This window comes from Dendrobium catenatum, unplaced genomic scaffold (genome assembly GCF_001605985.2).
Source record: "Dendrobium catenatum unplaced genomic scaffold, ASM160598v2 fragScaff_scaffold_1297, whole genome shotgun sequence".
Lineage (NCBI taxonomy): Eukaryota > Viridiplantae > Streptophyta > Magnoliopsida > Asparagales > Orchidaceae > Dendrobium > Dendrobium catenatum.
In genome coordinates, this window is record NW_021319759.1 from 877,318 (window position 1) to 899,622 (window position 22,305).

Genomic DNA, 22,305 nt, shown 5'->3' on the forward strand with positions numbered 1-22,305 from the left:
TTTTTTTTAAGGAAGATTCATACACACATCACATATATAAGATTTGAACTCAAGACATCTTAATTGATAGCCTAAGCTCCTAACCAACAAACCAATATGAGTCGTGTATAGCAATTTAATTCAGATAGGATAATTAGGCAAGCTGGACAATCGAAAATGTCATGGCTTTTTTACTAGCCTTATTTGCGCCCTGATCTGCTCTGCGCGACCGATGGTATCCAGTTACATAATACCCAAAATTATAAGAAAAAAACTGAATAAACAAAACTGGAGATAGTTTTAGGTGACATGGTGGTGTGGAACCGAAACCTGCAGAGAACAATTATAGAGAAATAGAGCAAGATAGTGCAGAAAAGAAGAAGAAGAAGCAGAGGAGAAAAGAAAGGAAGAAGAAGAAGAAGAAAGAACCGGGAAAGCCAGGAGGAGTAAAAGTAACTTTGTATTATATTATCTTCTTCTTCCTACCTTCAGCCGGCTGCCTAATATAACTAGTAATTGCTGTAAAAGAAAGGGAAATACTAGAAACGTTCCTCCTGCCACTAGTTGGCAAAGAAGGCAATAAAACAGTAACAAAAAGTAAAATAGTAGTGGAGCAGGCCGGTATTCGTTGAAGGATGTGGTAAGTTAGGCTGGTGGTGTAGGATAAGATAATGTAGCCCACATCACATGGTCACTTGCCTCCAAGCCTTACAATGCCGCAGATTAGAAAAAGAGCAAACCAAAATAGTCTACTCAGACTTCACTGTAGCAGAATTGATGATGTCCACAAATTCAGGCTGTGAATAGGAAAAACATTAAGAAAATGAAAGAATGAATTAGGTCAAGGAAAATTATGAAATATATCCAAGCAGAAGTGTGAACAATTATATTTGAAAATTCAAGTAATGCTTAGTACGCATAAAAATACCTCCAGCATGGCACAAACCGTGTCGTGATTATAATAATTTTAGTATTTGTAATTGAATCCAAAGTTTATTAAATTTTAATTTTTGAAGAATGCTGATAAACAGGCAAACCTTCAAAGAAGCACCACCAACAAGGAATCCATCAACATCAGGTTGCCCTGCCAGTTCTTTGGAGTTTGCTCCATTTACAGAACCTACAAGAAGAAATTGGACCAAAGCGATGATTTTCAAGGATTAGCACGAAATTATAGATGGAAAATGAGTGCAGATTTGAATATAAATGATATTTTAACAAATCACTAACTATATAGCATCAATGACGTTTGAAATACTGCAACAACAACAACATCAAGTCTTTATCCTACTACGTGGGTCGGCTACATCATACATGAATGCTTTTTCTCCCTTGTGTATTATTAAAAGTCAAATTCTCATTTAGATTTAATAAATAAATATCATTTCTAATATTTTCTTACAAAATCTTTTTATGTCTACCTCTATCTTTCGTAACATAGGTCAAATCTAATATATCTACTCTCCTAATCGAGTCATCGGAAGGCCGTTGTTTTATATGACCAAACCACCTAAGGTGGCTCTCTAATCTAATCTGCCACTAGAGCTACTCCAACCTTTTCACGTATATGCTCGTATCGTATCATGTCTCTAAGAAAGTCATTCATCCACCTGAGAATCCTCATCTCTGCAATACTTAACTTAATATTATGCTTCTCTTTTAATGACCAACATTCTTGCGCCATAAAGCATTGCAATTCTAACCATCATCTTATAGAATTTTCCCCAGTGCTTTAAAAACCAGACCGGACCGGCCGGTCTGACTGGTTCAACCGTGAACCGGTCCGGTCCAGTCTGAAAATCGGCCTTGCTTTAGACCAGACGGTTTTGGGATGAACCGCCGGTTCAACCGGCAAACCGGTCCCGGTTTTTAAAAACCGGCTGGTTCAAGTTTTTAGAATAATATTTGTTAAATAAATGATTTAATATTAAATAAATATTAAACTTAATCATAATTAATATAAATATTATTATAAAACTCTTAAATTAAATTAAAGATAATATTTTATTATAATTTCAACAATCTCATGTCTTCAACTCTTCATGATTTCTTAAGAGCTTATTTTGTTAATTTTATTAAATTTTTATAATAAAAATATTATTTATTACTTCATCCGGTTCAACCCCAGTTCAACCGGTAGAACCGGTCGAACCGTGAACCTCTCCTTCTTCCGATTCGTTGTCCGATCCAATTTTCAGAACCTTGATTTTCCCTTAAGTTTGAATAGTATTTTTCTACCACACAACAAGCCCGATGCATTCCTCCACTTCAACCATTCAATTTAAATTCTACTAATAATATACCCATCTATTTCACTATCACTCTGAATAATAGACCCAAGATATCTAAAACGTGTACTCTTATTAATGACTTGTTCGCTTAAAGTCGCTAAACCCTCACTAGATCTATTGCTACTAAAATTAAACTCCATGTATTCGATTTTAGATCTACTCAAATGAAAACCTTTAGACTCGAAATTTGACCTCCATAATTCAAGTTTACTTTCAACTCACTCTTTAGTCTTATTAACAAGAAGAATATCATCAGCAAAAAACATACAACAAGGAACATCCTCTAGCAAATCTCTAGTAAGAACCATGGATGATGTTTGATATGAAAGGATGAAATTAGAGAAAAAGAATGTATCTCCATTAAAAAAAGAAAAAAAATGTACCTCCATAAATAATCCTCGTTGATTCAGCAACTTCAGCACTCACATTTTCCTTGAGCCACTTGCGCAATTCGAAGTGAACCTGTTGACAAATCAGCATAGAAAATGATGATTGATGGAAAACAGAAAGGTCAGCCACAAAGCGGATAGGTGAGGTCCTAAAGAGTAGCAATAGGATTAGAAATTGGCATATGGATCAGTTGGCCTGACTGAATTAGCATGACCAAATAATCAAGCTTGGGCAAATAATTTAGCCAAATTATTTAAATTGGTCGTGATGGAGGCTGGCTGGGGTTGGTCATGTTTAAGTCTTGATTGGTAGACAACCTCTGCATTGAAGCAATACTCCTTGGGGGCTTCCCTTGGGCGATAGAAAGCCTACATCACCTTGGCCTAACAACTTGGCTTCTCCACAACCAGGTAAACTTAATCAGCCTATAGAACTTTCCTAGATTGGGCAAGGATTATGAAGGTTGTCCAATTCAATCAGACAAAATTCCGCCCACACAGCAAAATGTAAAGGTTTTAGTCCTGATAAGGTTACATTCAATGGCTCTGCATTGCAAGCTTACATGCATCAAAATCTATGGAGATTGTAGGAAAAATACATGCAGGTGCACATGATGTTTATCAGATCCTAGAAAAACGAAATAATCTTAGAGAAATGTTACTCCAGATAAAGTTGCATACCGACTGCTTTACATGCTTATTATTAGTACAAGTGATAAGCAGGCGAGGAGTTTGCATTTGTGTTGTTTGCTTCTTCTTTTTAATTGATAGAGAAGCTAAACACTAGAAAAGAAAGGAAAAACAAAAAACAAAAAACAATCCCACATAGGATATCAGTAGAACTTACCTCTTGGGCCTGAGCCGGAGTAGCAACCTTGCCAGTCCCGATGGCCCAAACTGGCTCATAGGCGACAACTACATTTGTCCAATCAGAAATCCTTTCTGCGAGATATAAATTGATGACAGCATCGAAAGCTTCAGTCAATCTAAAAAACTGTTCAGGAAAAATTTATTGTAAGTAGGAATTATTAAGGATGTCTACTAAAATATGATAATAAGGAAAGTAAATCTAATAAGCCTGTGTGGGCTCCGAAAATTCGGCCCCGGCCTCCCCGCTCGCTTTTCTTTTTATTTGGCGAGGGAGTTTAAACGGAATAAGTTCCGGGGTAAATTTTGGAAGGCAGATGGATTGTAGATAAGACACTAAGGATTTCGCCCTCATTGTGCGAGGACTTTATGATCTGAGTTCTGGTTTCCTATAGGCGCAAGCCCCTATAATTAATTACCCCTCCCGATCACGAGAGAGAACTTTCGATTAAGGCTAGTCGTCAATCAGATACGTTGTATCCATAGATACGTAGTATCAGGCATATAGTAGCAGCAATAAACATTGGTATTTGAAAATGTTGGATTTGGAAATTGGGTTTGAATTTGGGCATTGGGAAGAGTTTGATATTTAAAATGGGAAATTTCACCATCTTGCACTTAAAGCGGATGGTGGGGGAATGGATGATGGACCCGATCAAGATCCCATGGTTCCGTCGTCCCGGGCCATCGTGGTCCCTGATCTACTTAGTCAGAGGAGATAGTTGACCCAACCTGACAAAAGGATCCTTATCGGCAGCCATGGGTTGCTTCGTCCAAGGGGACCTTATAGACCTGGGATGAGTGTTTGTCTAAGAAGACAAATTTGAATCCACCTTAGCTTACAGAGGGCTTTGTGCCCTATCAATCATATCCTATTGATTCATATCTCAAGGATTTGATGCCACTAAGGAGCATATTGGCTCTGGCCATAATCGGTATTTCGTGGTGCCATTTGGCGGCAAAACCACTCGGTTCAGAGGGCCCCGGGTCGTCATAATCGTTTATCCTGCGGTGCTATTTGGTGGCAAAACCGCCAGTTAGAGGACACGTACCACGTCCTTACTTGTAGGAGATTGTTTGAGAATGGATCATAGTGATATTTTCGACTAGGCATTTCGCTCTTTGTGAGTTAAAGTTATATCTGAATTTGTCCACCTAGGCAAACTGTTGTTGAGGGTCGATGGATTTTGCTTTAAGCGATTGATAGTTTATTTCAATTTTAAATATTTTTGGGATTTTGGGATTTTAAAATTTTTTTTGTGGGTATTTAGGTGGAGCTTTTGAATATTTGAAATGGACCCCTCCGGTTGAGATCTGCCTTTAACACGGCCATCATCGGGGTGTTTGGGGTCATTTCCATTTGATTGAACCTTGTTGACCCTATCAACTTACCGATAGGGGATCGGGTTTCATAGGCATTGTGTCCTTGTTTGTGAAATTTCTCTGTTGAAGGCCTAATATGAATGTACAAAATAAATATTCTGGTCAACTTTGTGACCGCATATTTATCCGATGTTTGAACCCTGTCTACTCCTATTTACTTGCTTAGGAGGATCGGGTTTTGTAGGCTTTGTGCCTTTGTTAGCGAATTCTTTTGATTATAGGCCTTGAAGGCCTAATATGAATGTACTAAAATAAATACACCGGTTGTCACAACCGTGCATTTGTTTGAAAGTTTGAACCCTGTCGAATTCTATTAATCCATATAGAATGATCAGGTTCGAACTTGAATTCACTTATCAACCCGCGCAGCATCCCTAGACGTCACGTGTGTACTAATGACACGCTCGTCGGGGCCCTTGCGGGTTTGAGGGTATTTTATAATTAAACCATGTCGACTCCTTTTTACCTGCTAAGGAGGATCGGGTTCAAATTTGATAACCCGCGCAGCATCCCTAGACGTCACGTGTGTACCAATAACATGCTCGCTGGGGCCCATGCGGGTGCTTGGGAACTTCATTGATTTGGACGTACCCCATTGTGTACCTATGTGTATACAAACTATAGTGCATGTACAGGGGTACTTTAAAATATTTGTAGTTGTGTAGATAACTATCGTTTGGATGCACACAACTTTTCATTTGATAGCTTATGCATGCCTTATGTCCGCTAGTACGAGTGTTGCGGATCCGGTGGCGGTATGGTCTTGATGTTATGAGGCATCTCGTCATCTTGATGTTGACTCCCCTTTTTTTCATTCACCAGGGGAGGGACTTCTAGACTTTGAAATCAGTTATTGCTGCCTTGAAAAGACCTCTTTTCAGGATCTTCAGTGTAGTAGACTTGTTATTTCGGGTGTTTGCGGACACCAAAACTGTTTTCTTCTTAAGTATAGGACTAAGAAGAGGCTTGGGAACATCCCTTTCTTTTTGCCAGGGGGTGTCCTCTTTGGTATATCGAGTTACCCTTGTACCCAACGTACCCGTAGGCCTTAATCATAGTTGTCGTAGGTGATACTCGTACTTGTGTCCACAATAATTCGTTGTGCTTACGATATACACATTGTTGTTATCCACAAGTGGCTCGTGTTTGTTTGTAGGAATCCGTTGTATCTACTACGAGCTCCTAGGAGGTATTCGTAGGGGAGCCATTGTTCTTGTATCACATCCACCTTTCACCAATCTCAGGTGATTTTGCTGATTGTACTTGTTTACAGGAAACGATCCTCTTTCATACACCGGGTTGCCCTTGTACCCGACATACTTGAAGATCTTGATCACCACTGTCGTAGGTGATATCTGTGCTTGTGTCCACAGTGATTCATTGTACTTACAATACACTGTTGTTATCCACAAGTATCCATTTGCAGGGGCCCATTGCGTCTACTACGATCTCCTGGAAGTATTTTGTAGAAGATCCATTGTTTATGCATCGAATCAACCTTTCACCAATCTCAGGTGGTTTGCTGATTGTACCTGTTTGTATATACAGATCTTTCATTATTAGATGCCATCTCAATCAACAGGCGCTTCGTATTTATTCATTGCGCTAGAAATCTTGTGTCATAGCTTACAGGTAGAAATTTTTGCCCATTTCTCAAGCGAGTTGCGCTTAAGATTTTAGCTTGAGTTGGAACACTTGCATGATTGTTCAGATCAAGTTCAGATCTAGCTTGAGTTCAAGTATTCTGAAATCTTGTTCAATTCATGTTAGAGTTCACTTGAGTCCGAATTAGCTGCAAAAGTTCACTAGTCCCTTGTATTCGATCCGGTTCGAGTTCAAAGTACATGTTCAAGCGCTTGTTCATGATCTTCTGAAATCCTTGCAAGTTCAATTGAATGCTCAATTTGATTTGAATTTGATTTCAGTATCATTTTATTTTATTTGATTTTTTACCTTTATAAATCATTTAAATTTTGTTCTGATCCTCTGCTTGCGTTCAATCAAGTTCAAAAATCCACAAGTTATTGTTCATTGTTATTCATTTGAGTGCAGGCTCTTATTCTTTTTGAGTTCAAACATGTCCGGGTCCGAGTTCAAGTTCAGCTTGTTCAAATTCTGCCCAAGTCCCCTATTTCAATGAAAATTTCGGCAGCCTCCGGGCGACTCCCCCGTTTAGGGGAAAAACCAAGAGGCAACCTTCCCCTTGACGCTACGTGAGCGCTTCAGGTAGATGTAAAAAATGACACCGCGGTCGCATGTTCTATTTAAAATTCCCGCCTGCTACGTGAGCGTTTAAGGGTGTGGAGCACGAGTCAGAAAAAACACAGATTTCCCCCCTCTGCACTACATGAGCGTTTGGGGGTACTTATGTATACATAAAAAAAGTTTATTTTTTTATCCTATTCGTCGCAAGCGTCGCACCGGTTTTCCGCCCTACAACGCTACTTGAGGGCATAGGGGGTTTACCAGCTCGTTGCAAGCATTGAAGTGGGATCCTTAAGTCGTCGCAAGCATCGCACCGATTTCCCGCCCTACAACGCTACGTGAGCGCGCAAGGGGTTTGCCGACCAGTTGCAAGCATCGAGAAAAGAATCTTAGGCGACTTTCCGCCTCGCCGTAGGCGTCGGACTAGCTTCCCTTCCCACAACGCTACGTGAGCGCGTAGGGGGTTCGCTAGTTCATCGCGAACGTCGAGAACGGAAGTCTGAGTTTAGAATTTATACCTTCGGGACCGGTGAACCGGTGGTGGAGGGCACGGATGTCGAAGCGGGAGAAGGGCTTTTGCAATTTTTTTTATTACTCTTAGTTAATTATAATTAATAATAATTAAATTTAATTATAATTAATCACGATTAACAATAATTAATTAAAAATGACATATTTAATCATATTTGATTAAAAATTATTTTAATTAATTATAATTAACTTAATTAATTAATATTAATTACAATTAATTAAAATTAATATAAATAATTTTTTTATTAGATTTGAAGGATTTACGGGATTTGGCCGAACAAGCGCTCGGGAGGTAGAAAGTTACCTTCACAAGCAGCGAGCTCCTGTTCTGGTTCCGATCAAAATGTCGGACTTCCGATCGGAGAGGAGGGGAAAGTCCGATCGGAGAGGAGGGGAAAGTCGTTCAAGGAGGCGAAGTCGAGCAACCACGAACAGAGTCGGAGAAGCGAGCTCGGCTTCTTGCTTCCGATCAAAAGTGTGTAACTTCCGATCCTTCAGGCAGGGGCGGCGTCAGGCAAGGTCGGACAACCACGAAAGAGGCGAAGAAGCACGCGTGAGGGAGAAGGTTGTCTCCAAAGCGAGCTCCCATTCCTGCTTCCGTCAAAATGTCGTATCTTCCGTTCCGACGGGAAGGAAAGTCGTGGAAGGAGTCAAACAGCAAGGATGGAGGTAGGGCTTGGTTCCTTTCTCTCTTTTTCTCTCTCTCTCTTTCTCTTGGCTGATCGAAGGAGCAAAGTCGCACGACCACGGCGTCGAAGTAGTGACGGGAAGAGAGTGGGAGCAGGAGTTTAATCGGGGAGGAAGGAGATAGGGAGAGAAATCGGAGGGCCGGAGCCGAATGAGAGGGATCAGAGCGAGGCTGAAGGCCTTGTTTTCTTCGGCTTTTTAATGACGCAAGAGCGTTATGTGGGCGACGTGGGAGCGAAATGAAGTGAGTTCGGCGCCGCTGCAGAGGGATAGGTGACGGGATTTGAGCAGGATTTGCGGGATGGCTACGACAGAATCCGGGATTTGAGCAGGATATGGGCGGCAGCAGGTATGATGACTTGGCATTTTTTTATTTTCTGTGGAGGTCAATAGCCTGCCCCTAACAATCTTTCGACTTGCAATGGAAGAAGTGCGGTTGAACAGCAGAACCATGATCATCTAACCAAAGGCAGTTTTTTTTTTTTTTTTTTTTTAAGCAAAAATAAAGAAAATGATTTTGAAACAAAATAAAATATAACAGAGAATCAGTTGTAGCATAAGCAGCATATCAAAGCAAGATATAAGTTCATAAAAAACATAAATAAAAGAATGATATAAAAGTTGTACATGACTAGAAAATGCAAATCACCTGCAATAGCTTTTGTTTGTGCAGCAACTACGTCCACAGTTGACCCTGCTTGTCGTTGCTCAAGAGTCTCACCAACACAAGCAATCACTTTCAAACCTTGAGAGAGGGCATATGCAACTTTATCTCCAACAAACTACATTATATTAAAATTAGACATATAACATGGTTAGAAAGCAGTTGAGAACCACTAAGCTAATAAGAGGTAGAGGAGTTCCACATGGAGCAAGGACATACTAATATTAGGAAAAGCTAAGAAATGTATTACAATATATATACATTCATGAAAAAATGAATTAGCATGAAATCACCTCATTGGATTCGCCAAGCAAAGCCCTCCTTTCAGAATGACCGATAATTACCCAGGTAACACCAAGATTTACCAGCATCTCGGCGCTGTATGAAATAGAGTAAAAACTACATTAGTGAAGTAATAAAACACAGATAGATATCAGGTTTAAACGTGATGATAGGACTGATCAATTGCATGGCGGACAACTTAATAGTTAATATAGATGCAAATTTTGTTTCTTGGCTCTCCCTAGCTCCATGCTCTATAGCTAGCTTCATAGCATTGCGAAAATAGGTACAAAGAACACTGTATGATAACATCTGAAGGTATTAATTCCCTCCCGTCATTTTTGAACCGAATGGTTCCATGAGTAGCCCCAATTTTGTCCAACTAGGTCTTTGGTTGATCTCTAGGCGCACATTAGGTAATTTAACGCAAAAGTTCTGAGGGGGTTTTCTTATTGCACAATTTATAGAAATCTTGGAGTTTCTGTACTGCTCGACAAAAAATAAAATAAAATAAAATAAAATAAAAACGCTCTAGAGTATGGCTCCCAACATGGGGGAAAATTATTACGTCCGGACATCAATCCAGACGTCTCACATCACCCAAATACACCTGGGGCCCAGTGTATCCGGGTGACGTGGTGCATCTAGATTGGTGTCCGGACGGTCCGGTCACCGAACGTAATAATTCGCCCAACATGGGAGCCACCAACTAACATAAGATAACCTATGGTTGGCCTGGCATTAACCCCAACAACAGAGCCAACACCTAGGTTACAACATCATCATATCATAGAGTTATCCTACTAGTTGGGGCCTGCCTTGTGAATTTTTTTTCTTTCATTCACTCGTGATAAGTGTTGCTTATGATTATAAATCTTTTTAGGCAACTTTTATACAAGTTGTCTTTGATATACCTATTTTCTTTCTAGTCCTTCCAAATTAATTATATTTATGCATCTTCATGGCGGTGTCTTCTAACCATGGTTGAATCCAAGCCACCTCGATTATTTTTCACTATCTTATCTCCAATGTGTATTACTCCAATAGTTTTTTTCATCTGATTATTTCCCTATCTTTCCAAGTTCTACCATCCATCCTAATATTTATATTTCTATCACTCAATTTACCTACCAGTGACTTCTTTATCACCACCATCACATCATTCATAATCATTAGACTTATCCAACTATTTGGGACCCAATTGCTCGATATTATAAATCTATTATGCAGAAATTGTATCCATGTTATCTTTGATTACCAAATTTCTTGCCAACTCTTCCACATTAATTTTATGCACATACCTTATTTGTGCATCTTCTATCCATAGTAGTACCCAAAACAATTAAGACTATCATTCAATAGCTTATATCCAATGCATGCTACTCCCATAATCGTTTATGTAGAATCTTTTTTCTATTTATCTTCTCTAGTTTTAACATCCATTTAAATATTATATTTCCATTGCACTAAACTTAGCTAACAATAACTTCTTTATCACAATCATGATGTCATAATCATTAGACTTATCCAATTATTTAGGATTTAGAATATGAATTCTTTTTATCCATTCATTTTTTACTGTTACTTGAGACTGTAAATCTATTTTGCATAAACTTTTTGTTCTATACATACTAACTTTAATTTATTGAATTTTTTCTAGTCTCTCGATACTATTCTAAATACACATCTTATTGGTGAATCTTCTTCCTATAGTTGTACTAAAGCCACTAAAGATTATATTTCATTAGTTTATCTAAAATACATGCAACTCCTACAATCCTGTCAAATAACCATTTCTCAATATATTCCTAACTCAACTTAGCCATTAGTGTATTTTTTATCACCATCATTATATTGTTATAATCACTAGGCTTCTCCAACTATCTAGGATCCATTATTTTATTATATTCTCCATTTATTTCAATTGAGTGTCGCTTGAAATTACAATTCTATTTTACACAACTTATATCCATGTTATCTTTGGTCTACTGATTTTTCTCTCCAATCACTCCAAATAATTTTATCTACACATCTTATCTTCAAACTATAGTAGTACCCAAGACATTTAAACTTATATCGTTTACTAACTTATGGCTTATCTCCAATACACGCTACTCCCAAAATCATTTTCATATACATTTTTGAATACTTCTATCTAAGCTTTATCATACATCTTTTTTTTTTCCACGTTCAATTTAAATATTGTTGCTTCTTTATCACCAAATATATCTAATAATAATACATCCAGTATAATTACAATTTTTTTTAAAACTCACTGGTTTCCTCTTATCTCATAATACTCCTGAGACACGTCTCTATTTAAACTTGGTGTTAACTCAAAGAGTTATATGATATTCTATGTCAATATTCTGTTGTATGACACATCACAAGTAAGTTTGCTAATCATATATTTAGTCTTTGTTCTAAAAATCTTAAACCTATTACCTAATAAACATTTATACTATTATCCTAACTTTTTAGTTTCTTCAACATAGGTCTCAACAATTGAAACCAAACGAACAAAAAAATATAATATAATAAAGTACCTTAATTTGAATATCCTATCTAAACATAACTATGATCAATAAAAGAAATAAATAATTACTGTGATCTTGAATGCTATTATGTTATGAGTAAGATTTTTTTGGCCACTCAACAACAACTAATTTTAATCAAAGCCCCATAACGACCTTTACCAGTTACCAGCTTAAACATATTTTAGAGAAGCCATTCTTTATTCGTTAGGACAAAATCAATTCTTTTGATGCTCTAACATGCCTTCATAAGAATAAAAATCATAAGAATGCCTTTCCTGTACTCTATTACCCTTTTCTCAGCACAAAAATCACCTTCATATTAGATATTTTGATTCCAACATGATCTTTTTAGGTCTAGGTACAAATACCCTCTTCCTAATTTTAATGTATAACTCGTAAGTTTGATTCAACTATACAACAACAACATCAAGCCTTTATCCCACTACGTGGGGTCGGCTACATGAATCCTTTTTCTCCATTGTGTCCTATTAAAAGTCAAATTCTCGTTTAAATCTAATAAATAAAGGTCATTCCTAATATTTTCTAACCAACTCTTTTTAGGTCTACCCCTACCTTTCTTAACATAAGTCAAATCTAATACCTCTACTCTCCTAACCAGGTCATCGCAAGGCCGCCGTTTTATGTGACCAAACCATCTAAGGCGACTTTCTCTAATCTTATCTTCAACTATAATTAACATAATTTAATTATCCCTATTATTCTTAAATCTTAGCACCAAACTACTATCCAATAATATCATTTTTGTCTCCAAGATTCAATTAAATATATTTCTTAATAATTTATACTTATATTCATATGGACATAAGTCATTGACCATTGAACTGACTTGATCCACTCTCAAATCAAAACTAGCTTCCTTAGAAGTCAACTAAAGCTTCACATAACAAGAATCCGCTCGAGGCTACATTGCTAAAAAGTTTCCTAGGAGCTTGAATTACCATAGTACTTTACTCTAAGCTGTTAAACTTAACCCAAAGGCTCGAGATATCATCCATTCAAGAATATTTGCTTGAAATATTGGTCAACATGATGAGTGTACTTTCCCATAGTAGCAACTAATCGACAAGAAGTTTTCGTCTAAAGAACACATACAGGTTACTCGGCAAAGGCACACATCAACAATACATAATTGATTTATTCACTTATAGTAACTTCCAACTTACCAAGTGAACTCTTTGATCTCAAGTAATTCCTATCAATCTTTTCAAAACAACGAGAATTCTCCACAAAAATCCATAAAAAAACAAGAAAAATAGTAGATAAATTGTATTATTTGATGAAAAAGAAACGGAAAATATCAAGATACAATTGATCCTCTATTCGAGAGGAGGATCTATCTCTCCCCATTCTCTAGAGGCTGACCTAAGAGAGATCTCAAAGTTCAGCCAAATTCAAGATGCCCTAACCCTAGGAAAACAAACTATTTAATGCATACAATCCAAAAGAAAATCTTTAAATAATCCTTATATTCAAATTTCCCTCTAACATCCCTCCAAAAATCTTCATATTCCGACTACTGGAGCCTACGTTTTGAGCGGCACGCAGGGGAGGCGGACGAGTTTCGCCTCTATCTCCGCGAGCCTGTCCTGTATGGACCGACTGGACCGGTCTAACAATAACCCCCTTCCAAAGACCCACCTTATCCCCAAGTTGGAAAGATGTCACTCTCCTCAATTTACTTGTCATCACAAACGATGAGAACCTGAAGAATTCATTCCTTACACCTGTTCCCCGGTGTATACCCCTCGTCACATCTAAAATAGAGCCTCTTCACCCTCTTCTCCTGTAATTCAGTTTATGTGAGCTTCTTGAAGTTGTCCCTAGGTCTTCCTCCTACAGTCTTCTCCTTCAAAGTCTCCCGAAGAGTATTCGGTGTTGCTGTCAGTCTCTCCCCCTCCATCAACCTGTTGACGGTAAAGTACATTTCCATCTTGTAGATCCAACCATGGGCATCATTGTGAAACTTCTTAAGTAAAAGAAGCTAAACTCTTAAACATCGATGAGTCTTTTGGTGTAATTGTTGAAATTTTATTTAAGAAACTCTCCAGTTAAACGTGCTCATCCCGGAGAAATGCTAGGATGGATTACCTATTGGGAAGTTATACAAAAAAGATAAAATCGTACGACTCTTAGGCTAAAGCGGATAATATCTTAATAGTTAAGAGTTTGAGCTATTATAAATTATATCAAAGCAATACACCAGCTGGAAGATGGGAAATAAGTGTCATACAAGACAAGATGTTACGCCATGGGAGCCACCTCTTGAAACCTGTATGGGAAAAAGTGCTACATGACGGAAGCCACCACTTAATCTTGTAGGGGTCACCTCTAAAATCCTATATGCATGATGGATTATTCTGGATAAAGAAGCTGACAAGGACGTCAGTTACTTAACTGGAGGAGATTGAGAAACCCATTAAATAAAAGAAGCTAAACTCTAAAACATCGATATGCCTTTTGGTGTAATAGTTTGAATTTCATTTAATAAACTCTGCATTTAAGTGTGTTTATCCCAAAGCAATTCTAGGAGATAGGTGACCTACCGGGAATTTACAAAAACAAGACAAAATCACGAGGCTCTTAGGTCAAAACAGATAATATCTTGACAGTTAATAGTTTCGAATGTTATAATCCTCTCCCTAAAAAATAAGCATCTTCAGCTTCCTCACTCTCAGATCACCTCTGTTCTATCTATTCCCTTCATAATTTCCTATTCCCTAAGGGGTGGTTCCCCCTAAGTGTCACAATCATCCCTTCTATGTTCATACCCAAATCTTTCATCAAATTCTAGCATTCTCCTTTCAAATTCAGCAGCCCTTGGATCATAACAATACCCCCACCCCACCCCCCCCTAAATTCATCCCCCTTTGATCATAATTACCCCTTATGCTTTCAAATACCGCCCCCCTCTCCTCTCCAATTCAGCACCCCTTCATTCTTGCCCTACCCCCTCCTGCCTCTCCCCATACCGTCTTCATGGCCTCTCCCTAGAAATAGGCTCTATGGGAGGTATTCTTTCCTCTCCTTTTCGAATCTCCACCTACTGATCTTCTCTTTGCCTTATTGGATTAGAGTTTTTCCCGCTTCCTAGGTTGTCGGAGATTTCCCTTGCTTCTGAAGACGCCGTTTTAGGTTGGCCCTTGAGCAATTTTTTCAACATCTCTCTCAAGATAGAAAATTTTTCATCCATCTTCTTGTGGATGACTAAAATTTGACTTTTGACCTCTGAAAGTTTAGTGTGAAGATATGAAATTTTTTATTTCAACTGTCCGATCTCCCCTTCAAGATGTTCTTCCAAAGCATCCACTTTCTTGGCGGCCATCGATAACCGGATTTTTGTTAAACTCAAAAATCTGGATCTCGACCCAAAAAAATAGAAAAAACTCCCTTTTTCAAACAAAATTTTGCTGTAGGAATTCACAAAAACAGCCTAAAAAACATTCTGAAAAGCTGCTCTGATATCAATTTGATATGAAACACTTATAGTCAAATAATTCCTATCAATCTTTGAAAAACAACGATAATTCTCCGCAAAAATCCACACAAAATCAGAAAAACAGTAGATTATTTGTATTCTTTGATGAAAGGGGAACCGAAAATACCAAGATACAATTGATCCTCTATTCGAGAGGAGGATCTATCTCTCCCAAATCGCTAAACGCCGCTAGAGCCCAAACAAAACCAAAGAGAGGTATCAAATTTCAACAAAATTCAAGATGCCCTAACCCTAGGAAAACAAATTATTTAATGCATACAATCCAAAAGGAAATTTCTAAACATCCTTACATTCAAATTTCCCTCTTGCATCCCTCCAAAAACCTTCCTATTCCGACTACTAGAGATTGCAATTTGAGCGGCACGCAGGTAAGGCAGACAAGTTTCGCCTCTATCTCAGCGAGCTGGTCCTTCAAATTGCGGCACGCAAGTGCGGCAGACGAGTTCCGCCTCTATCTTAGCAAGCCAGTCCAAGACCTGCTGGGCCGGTCTAACACTCTCCCACCACATAATCAGCTAAAGTGGGAGCCCCTATCATTGTACTAAGTAATCAACTTTATAGTATTGAACCTGAGATATCTGTCAACTATAAAAAAGCGATCAAAGAATACACATAGGCATAAAAAAATTTTAGGACTTGGAACTGAGATATTTCTCTCTAAATTGTGTTTACTTGGCTTGGTTTGATCCTCTTTTTCTAGTATGAGGGGTTAGGTTGAGTTCTATAAATATCAATTTTTCAAGAGACTTTGTTTCTTTCTTTCATTTTGCTCATATGTTGATGTGATTCATTCCACAAGTATGATCTATGTTATCTTTCACCAAATAACTTTGGGATCAACACACTCTTAGGTCTGGTAAGCACAAATATGATGAAACCATAAACCAAAACATGGATCATCCAAACAATTGCTAGAGGTCACCGCACAATGAGCAGACAAATGATCACAAAACTTCAAAAGAGTTATAACAGATGGACAGCCATCAATGAAGATGATCCAAAACATCTTCAAGCATTTTCCATAAGCTCCACTTCCTTCGCTTCATGGATGATAATATACCGTTTCCATCGGAAACTGAAATCGCCTAACTATGAGGATTGCTGGAAAAAAAGTACCGCTAAGGCTCATCTTCTTTATCAACCCACAAAGAATAAGGCTCAACCAATAAAAACTTTTCCATTAACATCGTGGAGGCTCAGCCGTTGTTGAAGTTCAATATATATGTGTAGAACTCCTGCTCCTGAAGTTGGATATCGCCGACCATGTCCCTCATTTTGAGCAGACTATTTTTCTCCTCACCATTTCAAATGCATACCACCGACTATTCACCGCCTTAATCCATTGTGGTGGTCCTCCCACCTTCCACCGTGAAGTATTACTTTCTTTGCAAACTTAAAACATTATCTATTACTCAATTCATCGAATGCTTTGAAGCTATTAAAAAACTCTATGCACTTCTGAACAAGAAACAATGGTCGTACATTTTTCCAACATTTCATTACTCATTTTTAGAGATAAATGAAGAAATGTGCAAAATCATGCTATCATTTTCGCTTAGACAACACTTACCCAAGACCTTCACAAATTTCATATTAGTTATAATCTTGACTTATAAGCAGCCAAAAACATTAGATAGGTTGCTTGAGTTGGCAATAACCACCAGATTAGCATTAAAGAGTTCAATTACATGATTTTCGCTTTTAAGCCTTTCATTATGAGTACTCTAAGGATTTTGCAGCAACAACCTTGAGATCATTAAGAACGCAGTGTCATCATCAAGATAAATTAGCAGAAAAGCTACAACACCAAAGAGGATATCATCCTGAAAAAAAGTGAAATGGTAACAACAACCTTTGATACCTCAAAAAGAGAAAGGTCACCTCAAGATCAAGGTCAAAATGTAGTATACTCCTCTCTGAGTATCGCTAGTTGAAGTGGTCGAACTATTCATGATAAGGATTATTTTAATCGTCCATTATAGATGTGCTCGAAGTCGACTTCTTATGACTCATCTAAATATGCGGTCATTTATAAATATCACAATTTTGAATTTTGAAAATACGATGCGAGTTAGGAGAGTCCCCATCAATATTTTATTACTCATTTTAGAGGGAGATGTTAAATTTGTAATATCTCTGCTTGTTGGCCCTCAAGAAGTGCTTACCTCAGACCTTCAAAAGGTCCTTTTTATTATTCACTCTCCACTTATAGCAACCAAACACATCCGTCAAGTTGATAGAGTTGCAATAATCATATTAACATTAAAGAGTATAATTGCATGATTTTGGCTTTTAACCCTTTCAATATTAGCCCTCAGAATATTTGCATTGACATCCCTGGGATCATCAAAACAAGGAATGCCATCATAAAGACAAGTTAGTCGAGAAGTTGTAACAGAGGGTATCTCCCAGAAAATGTGATAGAGGCACCATGACCTATACTCCTCTTTGAGTGTAGATAACTGAAATTGTTGGTGCTTTTTGCAATAAGATGCTTCTTCAATGTCCATCATCGACGAGCCCCACACTAACTTCTTGAGACTCGTCTAAGATCACAATATATACGAAGAATTGCCACTACCTATGAAGTCTTTTTATCCCTTATAGCCATCATGTCACTAACAACACCAATCAAGATTGAGACAATTATAAGTTGGATGATCAGTATGATATGGTAGCAGAATCCAAGGGAGAAATTTTAACCCTTCTTATGGGGCCCAATGAAGAATTAATTCATTATGTTAGGAAACCAATTAAAGAAAGGATTAATTAGGAAAAAAATTCTACATTAATCCAAATCAAAGAGGGCAATATTTCCTAATTGAATCCAAATCAAAGACGAAAATATTTCCTAATTGAATTCAAATTAAAGGGGGAAATTAATAAAGAATGAAATCTGTTTTGGAGGGAATTTAAGAGATTATTTAATGAGGGATCTAGGGTTATTTTTCTTCATGCATGTTTTATTGAGTTTTCTGCTATAGTTTTTTTTCAATGAGGGCTTCCTAGTAGCGTCTAGGTTGATTGGAAGGGACAACCTACCTCTCTATTTGTAGATCGCTTGTATCTTTTTTTCTTGTTGAGTTATTAATAAAAAAAGCCACTATTTCCTCTAAATCTGTTATTTTTCACTATTTTTCTGTGAATTTCCTGCTATGTTTGCTGAAATTGATTCCAAGGCGTATCAAATTGGTATCAGAGCGGTGTCCCAGACTGAAAGCTAAAGTCCCCATCGCTAATTTTTGCTGAAATTTGTATAAAAAAAAAAACGTATTTATGCCTTTATGTTGCAAAATCTCATCCAACAGCAATTATTTTGTTATTGATTTCCTTGTACTAATAGGATATAAACACAAAACTAATATTCTACATTGATCGGTTAAACTTTCTCCATGAATGACCTAACAATAACTAAGAAATAAATCTTTTATGAACAAAGAAAAAAGTCATTGTCATTTGATATCTCCATTTTGAAAATAACTACTCGTTATTCTCATGTTTTTTAGTACGTAAAATTAAATAACTATTACTTTGCATATATTATATAAAACCTGAATGTGACAAATAATAAACCATTAGAATTAAAAGAAATAATATTTGCTTTGTTGACTGAATTAGCTTAAGGAAAGGGATGAGCATATTTTCTTGAGATTCATCACACAAAGCTTCAGTGTTGTTTCACGTAGATGAGAACTTTCATGCACCCGATGCATTCATCACCATGCAAAAAAAAGGAGTAGATCAAATAGAGCATGACATGCATGAATAGCATGCGTTAAAAATTTGCATGAAAATGCAGGTAAGTATAAAAGTGCTTATCTCATATGTTTTGCTTCTCTATTAAAGGCTATTTTAGACTGTTAACCATTCAAGTAGCTGCAACTTAGCCCTAAACATACCATCACAAAACAACATTTGAAAATAATATTTTTGATTGCGACTTGATAGAGAAAATATGGAAAACAGTACTTGGAATAATTAAACCTTACCTGACCTCCCCAGTGTAAGCACCTCCTTTCTTTACCCAGCAATTTTGTGCAGCAACATGAAAATCAGAACGCAAGAGACTTTGTACCAGAGGCAGAAACACAAAAGGCGGGCTTACAACAACATCTAAGATAAGACATGAGAACTATATCTCAAAGGTCCATTCACTTAAACGAAGTCAGAAAGCATGAACAAATAAAACCAACGTCAAAACAGATGCTGTTTACATTATAAATGGGAATGTTTAGTTGTAAGCTGTTAGCAAAAGGAGTGTTCTAAATCTTACTGGGTCTAGGTAGTTAGATAAAGTAACAAGCCATTATAAACAAAACAGGAAAAAAAAGCATTAACTATGCAATCTTTTTGGTGCTTTCAGGTTGAATTCAATTGCGATGCTTAATCTCAACGAAGTTCATGGCTGCTTATGTTGGTTTTCAAATTGGCATGTAACCCAGGAGCAACCCTCATTCTTTCTCAGAGAAACTTGAGATCAACAACAACAAATTTCAGTTGTGCACAAAATATGAGAGAAAGAACAGAAACCAACAAGAATGAATGAATGGGAAGAAAAAAGGGTCGGCTAAAGCTAATATGGCTATAAATTGTAAACAATATTTGTACTAATTAGAGATAACACAACATCCGGCACTCAACCGACAATAATGAATGATGAACTCATAGAGCTGAACCTATGAGGTAGGGGAAGAGGTTTAATGACAATGAACCCATCTCAAATTGTTGGGATGGGGGTAGTTGAGCTATTGAATCTTAGCATTGAAGTTCAACTTAATAAGGATAAGTAGTTTTATTTATCAGTTCAATAACCTTTACTTTTGAGTTTTGACAATATGTGTTAAATTTTCCATCAAGACAAAGGGTCCGTATCAAAACCATTCCACAATATCATTCAACATACAAGGATAAACTTTATTATCTCAGTTTGAGATTCAAAATAGAAAATGGCTAATTCTTAGTGCTCAAGTTTAATTATTCCGAAAAACATATCAAGTGCAAGAAGGGAGGTCATAGCGCATACCAACAACATCCTGTGAGGGGACCTTGGCATCATTCAGAATTGCAACAATTTTCTTGACCTCCTCCGTTGTTCCATTCTGCACAAAACTTTAAAGTCTGATAAAAACCCTTCGATCTGATATAATTACATGGAAATCAGAAAAATTATAAGTTCCGACATTAGATCACATAGCTTCGAAGGTTGCATCTAACGCGTAAATAAAAAACTAGGGCTCCAAATACTCGGAACAAAAATCAGATTCAGAGACGCAAAGACCCGGATCCAGGAAGACGTCTGCATCCGTGATCGGATGCAGCAAAACAAAAGAACCGATAACCAAATCATACAGCTAAAAGGGAAAAAAATGCATAAACATGGTGAAGCGTTTTAACTTGTGAGTCCAGCCAACGATTTCAAACAGTTGTAAGTGACTAAAAAGTGATAAGATAGACGATCTAAGCCACAAGAAAAAAGAACTGATTCAATCACTGATAGGAGGGAAGAAGAACAGCATGTACATTTACAATTGGGAAAAATAATAATCAAATCATACACTACAATTAAAAAAAAATGCATAAACAGATTTAGGAGTATGGACTTGCGCTTCCGGCGAACAAATAGGTAAACCATCTAATAGACGACCGAAAGGAAAAAAACATGAAGAAGAATGGATTCAATTACTGATAGGATAGAGAAATGAACAGCGTACGCATTTCCAGTTTCCACCGACGAAGAATTTCCTGCCCATCGCTGCTGCTATGAGGAGAAGATCAACTCCAATCCTTTGCTTTCGTCTGGTCGAGAAATTGAGAATGGAAACCGATAGCCCAAAATCAGACTTTGTAACAATGGTTTGTATATTGCAGGAGCCAGGTAATATAGTTTTTTTACTATTATACCCCTGCACATTGTGAAATCATCGCTAGGGGTCAAAACGACTCCATAGGTCCATTTTGAGTCGGACCTGATTTGATCCGGGTCTAAACGGGTTAATCCGAATCCGATCCAATTTTACAAACGGGACGGGATTTCTAATCCAGATCCGACCCGTGCAGGTTGCCTGGTTAATCTGACCCAACCCACAACCCGTTTACAAAATACAGGGTGATGGTTGCGCCAACGTGCGAGCGATCTAGGGCGGGGGGAAAGACTAGATGAGACCAGGTGAGACACTAAGACTGCGGTATTGCGGTGTCCGGGCGAGGCCAGGGGCAAGCACTAGCTTGCGACAGTGCTAGCAGAGTGCGGGGGAAGACCGCAGAGTCTGGGCGAGGCCAGGCCAGTGCTAGTGTGCGAGCGGACACGAGGGCTTGACGCGAATCCTGGTTAAAATTAAACCAGCTTGACGCGAGTAAAAATCGGGTTGTTCTCGTGTTGCTGGTTCAACCCTCGTTTTTTAAAAGGGTTGGAATCTCGAACCCGAACCCGACCCATATGTTAAACGGTTTGACCTCAACCCGAAATTTTTTGGGTCGGATTTCGGGTTAGGTCAGATTTTGACACCCTTAATCATCCCCAAAAGTTTTCCTCAAAGTTTCGAGCGGATGGTATTTAGCAGTAAAAAAGTATTCATATTTAGATGAAAATTTTAGATAAAATTTTTTACGCTATACATATACGAAATTTGCAAATATGTGTGCTTTTAAAATTAATATTCATTTTTACTTAGATTTAACTATAATGTAGTATATTGGTATTATCTAACATAGAAGACTTATATGAACTCAACATAATTAAAAAATAAAAAATAATAATGAAATTATAAGCAAATTCTGCATCTCATTATCTTAGTCATCTCCTACAAGGTAATGTAACATATTACTTGACTCAAGTTAATGAGAAATTATTCTATACATAGACCGGATGCAGAATGTTGTTCGTAGACCAACAAGAATTCGTCATGTCAACACTACCGAGTCGCAATACCAAGCGGTATTGAGCAGTACCGAGCACAGAGGTGACGTGGCGCAT

The 22,305-nt window shown here is 37.6% G+C and overlaps 1 protein-coding gene across 2 annotated transcripts; it reads right to left on the bottom strand.

The window, feature by feature from the left end:
• Positions 1-97: 97 nt before the first annotated feature.
• Positions 98-21,187, bottom strand: LOC110108890 (triosephosphate isomerase, cytosolic). 2 transcript variants are annotated; one of them, XR_002304515.2, is made up of 10 exons: positions 21,044-21,187; positions 20,356-20,431; positions 19,322-19,445; positions 9,290-9,374; positions 8,982-9,114; positions 3,507-3,601; positions 2,654-2,732; positions 1,017-1,099; positions 672-776; positions 98-292 (listed from the first exon to the last, which is right to left on the bottom strand). XR_002304515.2 is itself a non-coding variant. In XM_020839730.2 (9 exons), exons 1-9 carry the CDS (start codon positions 21,080-21,082, stop codon positions 729-731), a joined length of 762 nt encoding a protein of 253 aa, XP_020695389.1. In that variant the 5' UTR covers positions 21,083-21,187; the 3' UTR covers positions 423-728. The 2 variants fall into 2 exon arrangements, 1 of the variants encoding a protein (XP_020695389.1); XM_020839730.2 differs by lacking the exon at positions 98-292 and having other exon boundaries at positions 423-776.
• Between the last annotated feature and the right edge of the window lie 1,118 nt (positions 21,188-22,305).

Bases quoted from the DNA above. Each gene is read 5' to 3' on its own strand.
- LOC110108890 (XM_020839730.2), bottom strand. From the start codon at position 21,082: ATGGGCAGGAAATTCTTCGTCGGTGGAAACTGGAAATGC. The intron at 2,733-3,506 runs GTAAGTTCTACT...ATTTGTCAACAG, and splicing joins CTCCGGCTCAGGCCCAAGAG to GTTCACTTCGAATTGCGCAA. The intron at 1,100-2,653 runs GTACATTTTTTT...TTCTTCTTGTAG, and splicing joins AACGAGGATTATTTATGGAG to GTTCTGTAAATGGAGCAAAC.